The sequence below is a fragment of the Pundamilia nyererei genome, unplaced genomic scaffold (assembly GCF_000239375.1).
Source record: "Pundamilia nyererei isolate P.nyererei 1_Seehausen unplaced genomic scaffold, PunNye1.0 scaffold00018, whole genome shotgun sequence".
NCBI classification, from domain to species: domain Eukaryota; kingdom Metazoa; phylum Chordata; class Actinopteri; order Cichliformes; family Cichlidae; genus Pundamilia; species Pundamilia nyererei.
In genome coordinates this window covers 3986442-3998471 of record NW_005187419.1, presented here as the reverse complement: position 1 = coordinate 3998471, position 12030 = coordinate 3986442, and the positions used below count along the sequence as shown (strand labels likewise).

Below are 12030 nucleotides of genomic sequence, written 5' to 3'. Positions count from 1 at the left end.
CGATTCTGCAAGAAGCTATATTCTTTATTTAGACGTACAATCTTCTCTGCTTTCATCTACAACGCTACAGAGATTCCTCCCTAAGTTGTGCTCTTATAGTATTATAATAAAAAGAGAAAGATATTTGGACAACATTAGGTTGTGATTATCAAGATCTTCAACTGTCTTTTTCCATGTTTAAACAAGAATTTTCATAATTATTTATTTAAAATGCGCTCACTTGTGGCATTGTCTACTAGACACATTTTTAAAGATGCCTGTTGTAAATCTACAATCTAAACACTGTCACTTTATTATATAGAAGTTGGAATATTGTTTTAAGTATGCCATAGGTAAAGGTATACTTAAGAAACAGCATCTTCATTTTTCCTTGATTTTATGACAATTTTAAATGTTTTTCTAACAATTTTTAACCTTTGATCTTTTTTTCTGGAGGTGTAGTCATCAGTGTGTTACATCAGATTTAATGAATGATGACAGAAACTATTTGTATAATCCATTTCTAATATTTTCCATGAAAAAAAGTTAAATGAGTGAGAGGAACATGGTTTACCCAACCTTCCCTTATACAATAGCGCCATCTTGTGGATAAAAACCAGAAAATCTGCTTTAGTTTTTCTTGTTATTTACATAAACCTCCCAAAAACTGCTTCTGAATTTTTATTTCACTCGATAAAATACCAATTTCTCTCTTCCATTCTCTGCTTTTATTATTGATCTTTGTTTCTGTTATTACTGAGACCCCTTTATTAGCGTGTATTATTACGGTCCTGTTTGATTTCGTATGCAAGTTGCTGTATGATCCTCCAGATTTGCTCCACGCGCTTTCTCTGTTCTGCCAGATCCCTCTTTATCTCCTCAAGCAGCTCCAGCTTTGAAAGTTTCCTGTGAATGGATGTAAACACTTCCTCTCCAGCTTCCCCAACAGCATTATCCTGCTCGGGCACGGCGTGGCTCGGTTCAGGCGGCTGACATGATCTCATGGCTTCTTCCCACACAATCTCAAAGTGCAAGTCAACGAAGGCTTCCAGTTCCTCCAGGCTGCTGTTGCCCCACTGATCAATGAATGTCTGCAGGCCTCCAGACTCAGAGACCCTCCTAAGAGTCCGCTCTATCAGTGCAGGATGGCAGAGTGATTGCACACTGATCAAATCTTGTTCTACACATGGCTCGTTCTGTGTCTGAGATGAAACCAGATGCGTTGTTTCAAGTCTGCGTGGGATGGGATCCATGTGACCCTCCCTGTTCACTCTCAGGTGGTTGTGAGGAGCAGGAGATGGGACATGCTGAGTCACTTTTGGCAACCTCAGTACTTGTTTGCCAGAAAGCGGAGAGAATATATAGGACATGAAGTGATATTGGTCCACAATGATGCATCCAGCCAACTCTGTGGTTCTTCCTGCTGGTAACGCTACTAACTGAGAACAATCTTCTGAGAGCTTTGGTGATTGATAGGGGAGAGATTCAGGCACTGTGAAGGAAATAATGACACTTGATGTGATTTCCTGTGAACACGTGCTTAGTTTTGAGGCATTATCTAAATTATTTTAATTTCAGTTTTCACAATGACAAAAAAGGGCATGTGTGGAATCACCAAAGACATGTAGAAGCTATACTACCATCATCTTTACTTTCCTCAAATTCTCAAATTACCTGGCATCTGCCAGATAGATAAATAAATAAAATCTAAATAATTTTCAACAGATCCTATAAGTCACAAGTCACATGGCAAGTCACATGGAATATTCCTATTCCATGTGACTTGCCATGAGGAAATTTAATAGAAACAAAATCAAAAAGAGCAAGGGTTATATGGCCTAAATATTATTTCATCTTTAGAGGTAGAACGTATAGATGAGTGCTAACAGTACAATGACTCTCTTAAAAATATAGTTATTTTCCAAAATAAGAATTTGGGCTGCCTGTGACACTAGACATCTCTTTTATCCTGCTCTTCTTTCCTCTTGCCCCAAATAATGCCACGAGAGCTTTCTCTACAAAAGTTCCCAGCACACAGGCAATTCTTATTTTCCTTTCATTGTCCCTGCTGGACAACACAAACAAGCAAACAAGCTTGAAAGCGCATCATTTCATTTCCATATAGATGAAATGTGTGCAATGAAATAAGCAAGTGTCCATTTGTACACAAGGCACAATGGTTTTCATCTTGATGCTTCAGTATTGTTCAAAGTGCTCCATGAATTACCTGAACAAAACACTAGATAGGATACTATTCACTGCATTGAAATTCTCAAAGGGTACTAATAGATTTTGCCAGTGTCCGAGCACTTGAGACATGAAAGAGGTTAAAGCAACACTGGAACTGAGATGATAGTACCCCTCTTCATTCATTCCTATTTACACCAGATGTCATTATACTCACTTATCCACACTTGTGAGTGTATCCAGTTCCTTTTGGGTCTTTTACTATTTAGTGTATGTGCAGTCTAGGAAAGATTCTGTATGGATCAAATTGTAAAGCTACGTGAACTCTTTATCCCCACTGGGCAAACAAATATCTTTAAGACTGAAGGTAACCTTCCAACCTAGCAACTAATATTTATCAAGTTTTATCAAAACAGGAAACCTCAAGTTGTTGTGGCAAATGGTCCAAAATAACATCTGCTTATGCGGAACAGTTAAAGCTCTGAAATGATTCCATTGAAGAAGGAAACAGTGCGAATTTGATTATGCTGGCATAGCCAAAACATCCAAGAAATTCCGGTATTTACAATGCAAAGCGAGCGGGCGCATCATGCCACAACACATTTTAGGTCATTTGCACTGAATATTCCCCCTTCGATGCCTTAGTCGACAATATAATTCACTGTTGACTATCTGAACTTGGGCAAATTAACCACTAATAACTTCAAAATAAAAAGCCTGCACACTTCTGGTCATGCTCCTGAGCTAAAGCACCTTCTTTGGGCTTGAATACTGTGAGCTCCTACACTGAGAACTGACACTTTTTTCTAGGTTAGAGACGGAGATCCACCTCTCGTCCGTGTAATGGCCCTCAATATAAGAACTGGGTTTAACGCAGAAGCTGCTGCTTGCTCTCTGTACGGGTTTGAGGTGTATGGACAAGCAGACAGAAAAAGGATTTCAGGGTAGAAAAAAAGAAGAAAGAAGAAAGAAAGAAAGAAAAAGAAAAGAGGAAAAAAAGAAAGAGAAGAAAGGAGAGAAATAAAAGAAAAGAAAAAATAAATAAATAAATAAATAAATAAATTAAATTAAATTAAAATAAAAAAAGATGTGATTTCCTGTGAGCAACAAAAAGTCTTCACTATTAAGACTATTATTTATTAATAGTATAAAACACATAGACCACATACTAAATGAATCTTTCTTTGTGTTTTCCTCTGTGATGTTTATTATGTGCACTTTTTTTACTTTCTCTATTTAAATTAGCTCATAATGCTGTCTAATTTTCATTTTGTTAATAGTCTTTAAACCCATTGGCAAATTCAAAAGACATATAAAAGAAATAGTTTCATTAGGTTTACTCACAGTTATTGGACTGCTCAGGTCTGCTGCGCATGAAATCCTCTGGTCCCCTTTTGCACAGTGGCTCTGTGCCTATCTGCTGCTCTTGAGCTGAAGCAAAACTTTTCCACATGTGATCACCTCTGTGAAGAAGAGCCTGCCTCTCATCAACCAGCATCTCTTCCATCACATCAATTAGCTCTTTAACCTGAGCTCCATCTCCCCAGTTCTTATTGTCTAAAACATGATATCTGTTCCCACACTTCTCAACAAGCCATTGCAGTGGCTCTCCTTCGCTTTCAATGTGCTGCTCGATGCTTGTGTCACCCAGCATGTCACCATAGCTGAACAGGACCATACATCTGCTCCATAACTGATCTCCACCTGCCTCCAGGTCTTTTTGCAAGGTTTTCCTCCAGGTATCTTTGAACGACGAGCTAAGATTGACAACCAGAAGTATAGCACAGGATGCCTTCAAGAAGTCCGATGTCACAGAGAGGCAGCCTGGTGTGTCTACTACCACCACCATCTTGCCACAGATATTTCCCTTCCTTTCGGTGCAGGAAGTAGTTTGAGCAGCCGTGTCAAAGCAGTCTCTGCTGAGGATGGTGTTTCCACAGGAGCTTTTGCCTATTTTTGGGCCACCAATGAGCACGACTCTCAGCTCTGTCAAAGGTTCGAGGTTCTCTGGCAAACAGAAGTGTCATATATTTATTTATTTCTAAAAATCTAAACAGAAAGCCACCATGCTGCTAAATTAAATATTGTTAAAATGAGTAAAACAAGATCTTGTTGACTTTGTTAATTATCCAACTCACCCAGCTGAGCTCTTGCCATCTGCCTTTGTTTCTTCTTCTTCATTAGCCTTTCTCTGGTTCTCTCTTTCTCTCTTCGCATCGTCCCCTCCAGCTGCTCCAACACTTTCCTCTCTAGTTTATAATAGCAGCCGTTGTCACTGCTAGTGATGGTTTTCTCAATCTTTGCAATCAACTCCCTGACTTGAAATTCCTTATCTTTCATTTTACTGTTCTGAACATGATACTTGTTGCCACATCTTTCAACAATCCACCGCAGAGCTTCTCCCTCACTCTCAATGTACTGCTCAATAGGCGTGTCTCCGAGCCAGTCCCCAAAACTAAACAGCAGGATAACGTGACTCCAGATGTGTTCACCGATCATATCTAGATGCTCCTGTGCTGCTCTTCTGCAGGTCTCTGTGAATGCTCTGTCCACACGGATCACCAGCAGAAATACGTGAGGTCCCGGAGGACAAAAATACGAACTCAGCGCCAATTCCCCCCGATCAAAGTTGGAGCTCTCATCACAGAAGTAGTTCATCCACCACCCTGGTGTGTCCACCACAGTTACCAGTCTCCCAAGCACCATTTCTTGTCCAGCCTGGCAACGAACTGTCCTAATGGGTTTAGGGTTGTTCTCTCTTGCCAGGATTGTGTTGAGTGCTGAAGTCTTCCCAGAACCCTTAGCTCCAAGGACCACAATCCTGATGTTAGTAACTCCCTTTGACTTATCTGAGAGAAGTAAAGAAGAACAAGGGTTGGTTAAGTAGATTGTGTTTATATTGACACAATAAACACACCTACACAGACACAATTTTAAGTGTATGTTCCAGATGACATTTGGGGTGGCGATGGTCAGCAAAGAAGCAGTCAAAGTAAGTGGAAGTTTCTTGGACATATACTTTGTAGCCAACACTGTTTTCTGCTGTAAGCGGCTATGGATTGAGCTTTCTGAACTTTCTAGTTTCATCACAGAATATATAAAGGACCTCTTTCTTAAAGCTCTCAGCTGTTTTGGAAGATTACTGGTACTATTACAGTTTTTTTCCTAATTACTAAAACACTTGCAAATTCTGTGTACACTAATAGCTCACTATGACACACTGGGCAAAGGGATTCACTCGTGATGCATAATGCATAATGTGAGGCAGAAGAGAAACACAACTAGCACTAAAATAAATGTTCACACTTGCTACTAATACAGCTTAACAGTTGAGTGTGAGTCCAGAAAAGGGAAGTTAAGGGTTGATGCCAACTATGGTTAGTAATGAACAGCAGGGTTATAGGTTTCAGGTGGTCAGCTGGAGCCTTTCTGTGTGGAGCTTGCACAGTCATCATGGCTTCCTCCCACAGACAAAAAATATGCTGCAAAGTTAACTCATGATTCTAAATTTGCCGTAGGGAAATTTTTATTTCGTGTGTTGTAACTTTTGTACAAGCGTAAGACAGCACACGAATTTGGAAAGACCTCGGTTACGGGTAGTGAACACTGTGTTCTGTTTTTTTAGTGTGTAATCAGTCCTCAGCACTTATGATTTTAGCTGGTTGTGTGATTTTAAGCACAGGCAAACAGTTTTGTTGAGAATGAGATTTTGAGGGTTATATAGGTTGTATCACAATTTAACAAACAAATAGAGGTAATTTGGAGTTGTTCAGTTGGAGAAATGACATCTGTGCATGGTGAGGTTTTGTTTTTTTGTTTTTTTGAAACTTCTGCTTCTTGTGGTTTTGAGTTTTGCAAAATGGTTATATGACATCTGCCAGTTGCGTCAGGGCAAAAACTGCCCGAAGGGTTTTCCAAAACACCCAGTTTCAGTAAACTGGATTGCATGTTACTGTCAGGGTCTAGCTTTTGTGTTTTTGAGTTTTGTATTCTTGTTTAATATATTTAATTTTGTTTTTCTGTTTGGTCTTTATTTTTAGTCTAGTGTTTAAAGATTGTTTTTTTTGCACTTCTGTTTTATTATTCTTTGTCATTACCTAATGTTCTGTTACATGATGACTTTTAGTCTCAGAATTTAGTTCCCACTTTGACTTCATTGTTATCCCTTCTGCTACACCTGCAATGTTTCCCTTATTATCTGGTTTCAGTATTAATTACTTTTCTCTCCTGTCTTCCCTTTTCACTGTCATCTTGTTTAATGGGTCTTTTTGTCTCTGTGTTAGTACTTTGTCTTTTCATTACTTCCTCTTTCACTGAAGATTATTCTTACTTTCTGTTTTTCATCTTTTAAGATTTCAACAAATGTGTTAATAACTTTCACACATACATACGTACATACACATCAACTCACTTTGTATCAGAGATCTGTGTTTTTTCATTTTCTTTAACCTCAGCCGAGTCCTCTCCTCCATCTCTCTCTTTTCCTCTTCATTCACCCATAAAATGTTTTCCTGCATTTCAAACACACTGTTTCCATTTTCTGTGACAAGTTTCTGTATCTTTTCCAGCAGCACTGTGCGTTGAGAGTTATCACTCGGGACAACACTGTGACATCTCTGGCTGCACTTTTCACTGAGCCAGCAGATGGCCTTTCCCCCACTTTCTACATACTCTTCTGAATTTGTGTCTTTGTACTTCTCAGCACAGGTGAAGACAACCATGCAGTGACTCCACACCGCGTCACCCAGCAGGGCCACGTGTTCCTCCAAAGCCTTCCGACGCTTTTCTGACAAGACAGAGGTTGCCTTAATTATTATAAGGAACACATGTGGGCCTGGCGAGCAGAGAGCAACGCTGGTTATGATCTCCCTCTTCACCAGCTTAGGTGTGTTCTGAGCACTGGAGTCACACCACCAGCCAGGAGTGTTCACAACTGTGACCCGCAGTTCGGACACTTTCCCAATCCTCCTGGAGCATAAAGTCCTCTCTTCTGTGCCAAACTCTTCTTTACCCAGGATTAAGTTTCCTACAGCATTCTTTCCAGAGTCTCTGCCACCAAGAAGGACAATCTTTAACTGTGATGTACACCAACCATCCACTACAGAAGAAAAATAGAAATACACATTAAGGAAAAGAGGCAAGAATGAAAAGCTAATCCCAAAATCTTCTTTTTTTTACTTGTTGATGAATTCCCATCCATGACATAAAATATCAAAAAGACTGAAATCAGAAATGCATGTATCTCAAACAACAAGAACAAGGCAGACTAATTTAAAAGTATTTTTGTATATGAGATCCCAAAACATGTTTTCACCCTGATAAAGATAAATCATTTCACACTCTACAACTAATTAGCCCCTTCTTGATAACTGTGCAGGAGTAAATTGTGATATCACGCATCCATTTTCTCTGTGATAGGGCCTTAAAGCTATGCTTTATTATGGGCGCGGCCACTTTGAATCACAGATGGGTGCGGCTTCCCCTGATTCAGCATTGCACTAAAAGACGCTTTAAAGATACTTCTTCTAAACAAAAAAAGAAAGAAATTAACCAAGGATAAATGAAACAGCTATTAGAACATGAGGCAAGTATAAAAATGAGTAAATATGAAGCATGAAAGATTTATTAAAGCTTATATACCTTATGGCTGACTATGGTTTTTTCATCATGGATTAATAGAAACATTTCAACACTGTATTACATAACAGCATTAAACTCCATGCTACTTATCAATGAAACTATAGTGAACAAAAATGAACAAAACAATGTGGAAACATCACTAATCAATCCATTGTGACCAATTTCTTTGTTAATGAAACATTATGAAATCATTTCGTGACACTAATAATACAAAGTCTTTGGGTTTCAGACATAATTGTGTATGTTTTGTGGTGAATAAGGAGAATCATATATTAACACTTACATGTTGACAGATTGCTAGTTGCCATCTCCAAATCTGTGCTGTCTGTAAGCCTGTAATGTATAAAACAATCATCATTTTCTCACGTCTACTCCATGTTTCCAGCCTTTGTGTGAAAAATGCAGACACTGAAGGAGTCATGGTAGTGTGTAGAGTCTGAAGGTCATCTGCAGTCAGCAATGAGACACGCCTGCCATAAACACTAATAACCATTTATCATTTACTCCACACAAACAAAAACTGTATTTTTTTCATAATACTCAGAGAGGTTTGGGGGTTAAAACATCTAATAAGTAATTTTGCAATCATGGGACATTACATTGTAAAAAGAAAAGAAAAAACTAACACCATAACCACACTCATTTTTTGGTATCCTGTAGTGTCGCCATGTAACTAAATGCCTTTATTCAAATTAACTGCAAATTTTAGGTTTTCCTGTTTCCTGCTTCTATTTATTCTTTTATTCGCCTGATGAGCGAATAAAATCAAATAAAATGTGCCGCCAAACCATGAAACAATAGCTAAAACTCTAATTAGCTTTCAAATAATTAATGTGTAATACTAACGTTGCACTTTTTTTATTTTCTTTTTTTCTGCACTTTAACAATGATATTTACATGCAGTACTTCCGGTTAAGCCATTCAAAATAACCTAATTAGTTAAAGTTTAATGTTTTTAAAAATTAATTTAACATTTATTTCTTTTTAAAGAAAGAAATGTATTGTGTAGCTCTGTGCTCGGACTTCTCTCGACAGATCAGGTTTTTCTTGGTTTGTGGGGTAAATAAGCTCCGCCCCTCTTCCGGTTTGGTTTTACACAATCGGTGGTTACCAAAGCAGACGTTCGGAGCTCTGTGGTCATTAGAGGATCAGCGACGATGGGGGTCAAAGTCAGAGTGGAATATTGGTATTTTCTTTCATATTACGTACTTTCTTTATATTTTCAGTTAACTTTTTGTCTGTTGTCAGTTTAAACAGTTTCACTTTTGGCTAGCTCATAGCTAAGCTAGGTGCCTGCGCAGGCAGCAGCCTGAGCCAAGAGTAAGGAGCGCTGATTCTGCTTTTGCTTGTATGATTTTCTTACGCACCTGTGTTTTTATTTAATTTAGTGGTGGATGAGGTTACGAGCCCCGCTATCGTGAGCTCGCCCGTGTTGTCAAGGGTGAGTTTAGCGATGCGGACGTGACAGGTTTCGTGGGAAGAACCAGTAAGTCATCGTTGATCGCTGCAGATAAAGCTGGAGCTGGAACTCATGGTTTGTTTCATATCAGATGAGACAAACCACGAGTTCATAGCTCCAGCCTTAAATTCCGCCCCTCCCTTTATTGTGAGCTTAGATCATCAAAGCGCCATTCTCACGTCCTATTTCTGCTGCCCTTGGTATTATAGGTAGCTTTGAGATTGAAATCAATGGGCAGCTGGTCTTCTCCAAGTTTGAAACTGGTGGATTCCCTTATGAGGATGACGTAAGTACTGTGCATACAATTTGCCTATCATATGTCAATTAGAAAAGAATAGCCCTTTATTGTCATTGTACACTTATACTGTGTATTTCTTGGCACAGGTCATGAACGCGATTCAAAATGCTTATGATGGCAAACCTTTGCAGAAGATCACCAAAAGCCGCGCTCCATGCGTCATCATGTAAACCTCCCTACTGCTACACAACCGTGCAGCAGTGGTTTACACACCCAGAAGAGAAGCACTAGCAGTAAACCAACTCTGCTCTGCCTCATGGCTCCTCTCTCTGTTCCCATAGTGGTCCTCCGGGGTATTAATGATTACCGTTGCTTCAACTATTAAAGGTTATGGTATGATGTATCTGTCCCTGGAGTTCCCTCATCATAGGAGCAAAGACAGGGAGATGATGTTGCAGATGATATGGAGGGAGTTCACCTTTTTGTCCTATTGCCTGTCATTTTCTACCCGACTAGTTGTGTTTTGTTTCTCACTGTAGGTTTGTTTGTTTGTTTGTTTGTTTTTTGTTGGAACAATACAAATGGAAATACATTATCTTTGCACCACACTATGCATAATGATTTGTCACTAAAGCATTTTTATATTTCATCATTTTCATAAAGTAGTAATTTGCTCTGCTGGTTTTGAATAGATTTGCATTGTCATATTTGTGGCTTGGTGGATGCAAAGGGAATCTGGACCTTTTCTTTTTTTCTTTTTTTTTTTTAAATCCATATCAAATTTGAAAGGAGTAAAACATTAAAACGATTGGACCTAATGATGCTATTGTCTGCAGCACCTGAGCTTAGCCAAGTTTCTGCTCTAATTTGATTCGGTAAAGTACTTTCGCATGAAATGTGTGTTTCTAAGGGCCGTCACCAGCTGGTCTATGAAGCTCACATACTAGATGCTAGCTCATATTCCATAAATCCTTTTGCATTGTTTTCTGATATTAAAACTGGAGCAAGAAATAAAGGCAATTGTTCTTTAAGTACTGCGTGTGTCACTTTTTCACAATTAAAGGTGTCTTATTATCTTTAATGGGTTTCTTAAAATGCTTGCATGTGATTGTTGTCCTCACACGTATTTGGTTCTTGGAACTGGTAACCAGGTGTTTTTCATTGCATGCAAAACAGCTTTTCCTCTGTGGACCGAGGCTGTCAACCTCTAGGGAGGATCGCACACAAACTGCCAACTATTTTACAGCCGAGTTCAACAGGCTTTTCCTGTTTTGTCTCTGTCCTCTGACACAAATGGGTGTAGGGCCATACTAGTTAAGGGTACCTCACATAAATACTGACCCCGTTCTCTAGGTTTCTACTTCCTATTGTTATGCATGCTAATTGTTTTGGGTTTTTTTTTTATTTTCTCTCACCTCAATAGGAAAATGAAATAATTACTTATTTAACACGAATGAACAGATCAGATGGAACCTGCCATTGGTGGGTTTCTTGGCACAACATTTAACACAGAAATGTGGCATAAAGATACTGAAGCAGAGCTAGAGACAAAAAATAAATAAAACTTGGTTCTAAAGTTGTTTGCCATACTTTTTGCACTAAGGGGCGCCAAACTCAACAAAGACTACCATCACAAGTATTTTGCCTCCAGCATACCCTCTGTCAAAGAGTGTCACCCTGAAGTCAAATGCGGAAAGAATTCAAATAAGGAAATTGCTTGTCTGAAAAAGTCTCGCAACCTTCGAGGTTTTGTTTTGTTTTTTAGCTATAAACTATGTTTTTATACATAAAAAGGCGATACTATTAACCAAGGCTCTGAATGCATTTTCAGGTTGTATGTATGCACTGAGGACACTGTCCATTCAAAAGCTTATGAAGACCCACACAGTCTGAAGAAATGTGCTGAAAGTTAATGTTGGGCCTCATTATTTGTGGATTGGTAGATTTAGCAAACTTTAGAAGGCAAATATTAAAAGGTCACTAATGTAATTATGAATTGAATCATAAATGTGATTAGGCTTTTATTTTGAAAAGAAATGCATTGAAATATTTTACTGCTTTTTAATAAGAAATGGTATTCTGTGTAATCAAGTGTTGTATAGTTTGTCTAGGTGTGTCTTTGGTGTTTGGCTCTGGCCGGCAATGATAACTCCCATCAGCCTGCTTGTTGTAATCCTGATAGAGCTCATCTGTGCTGCCTTAGTGCTCCAATAAGGGCACTGAAAATGTGCAGTGCCTCTAAAGAGTATTTAAGTGTCACCTTCCATATACTTTAGTCAGATGTCTTGACTCAGGTGACACCATTTAACCAATTACGTGACTACAAAAACCAGATGGCACGCTAGATGAATATTTTTCATATTTACTGTACACATAAATATGTTGTAAGACAGCTCACTCACACATAACTGCAAACAGGTTTTTCTACATTTTGTGATGTGTTTCAGCAAACGTTCCCCTTCTCTTTTTTCTTTCTCTTTTATCTTTCATTTTCAGATTAAGAAGTCTAAAAGTCTGCTTTGAGTTA

The 12030-nt window shown here is 38.7% G+C and overlaps 2 protein-coding genes across 2 annotated transcripts; one reads left to right on the top strand and one right to left on the bottom strand.

The window, feature by feature from the left end:
• Positions 1 to 655: 655 nt before the first annotated feature.
• On the bottom strand, positions 656 to 8114 carry LOC102192556 (GTPase IMAP family member 8-like). The gene is made up of 6 exons (XM_013909031.1): positions 8090 to 8114; positions 7001 to 7264; positions 6827 to 6952; positions 4305 to 5015; positions 3511 to 4173; positions 656 to 1471 (listed from the first exon to the last, which is right to left on the bottom strand). The coding sequence occupies exons 1-6, from the start codon at positions 8112 to 8114 to the stop codon at positions 750 to 752; spliced, it is 2511 nt and encodes an 836-aa protein (XP_013764485.1). The 3' UTR covers positions 656 to 749.
• Positions 8115 to 8874: 760 nt separating this feature from the next.
• Positions 8875 to 10534, top strand: selenow2a (selenoprotein W, 2a). The gene is made up of 4 exons (XM_005726202.2): positions 8875 to 8992; positions 9195 to 9292; positions 9475 to 9551; positions 9650 to 10534. Exons 1-4 carry the CDS (start codon positions 8964 to 8966, stop codon positions 9731 to 9733), a joined length of 288 nt encoding a protein of 95 aa, XP_005726259.2. The 5' UTR covers positions 8875 to 8963; the 3' UTR covers positions 9734 to 10534.
• The last annotated feature ends 1496 nt before the right edge of the window (positions 10535 to 12030 follow it).

Bases quoted from the DNA above. Each gene is read 5' to 3' on its own strand.
- LOC102192556 (XM_013909031.1), bottom strand. From the start codon at position 8,114: ATGGCAACTAGCAATCTGTCAACAT. The intron at 4,174-4,304 runs GTGAGTTGGATA...TCTGTTTGCCAG, and splicing joins GATGGCAAGAGCTCAGCTGG to AGAACCTCGAACCTTTGACA. The intron at 1,472-3,510 runs GTGAGTAAACCT...TTTCCTTCACAG, and splicing joins ACCTGAGCAGTCCAATAACT to TGCCTGAATCTCTCCCCTAT.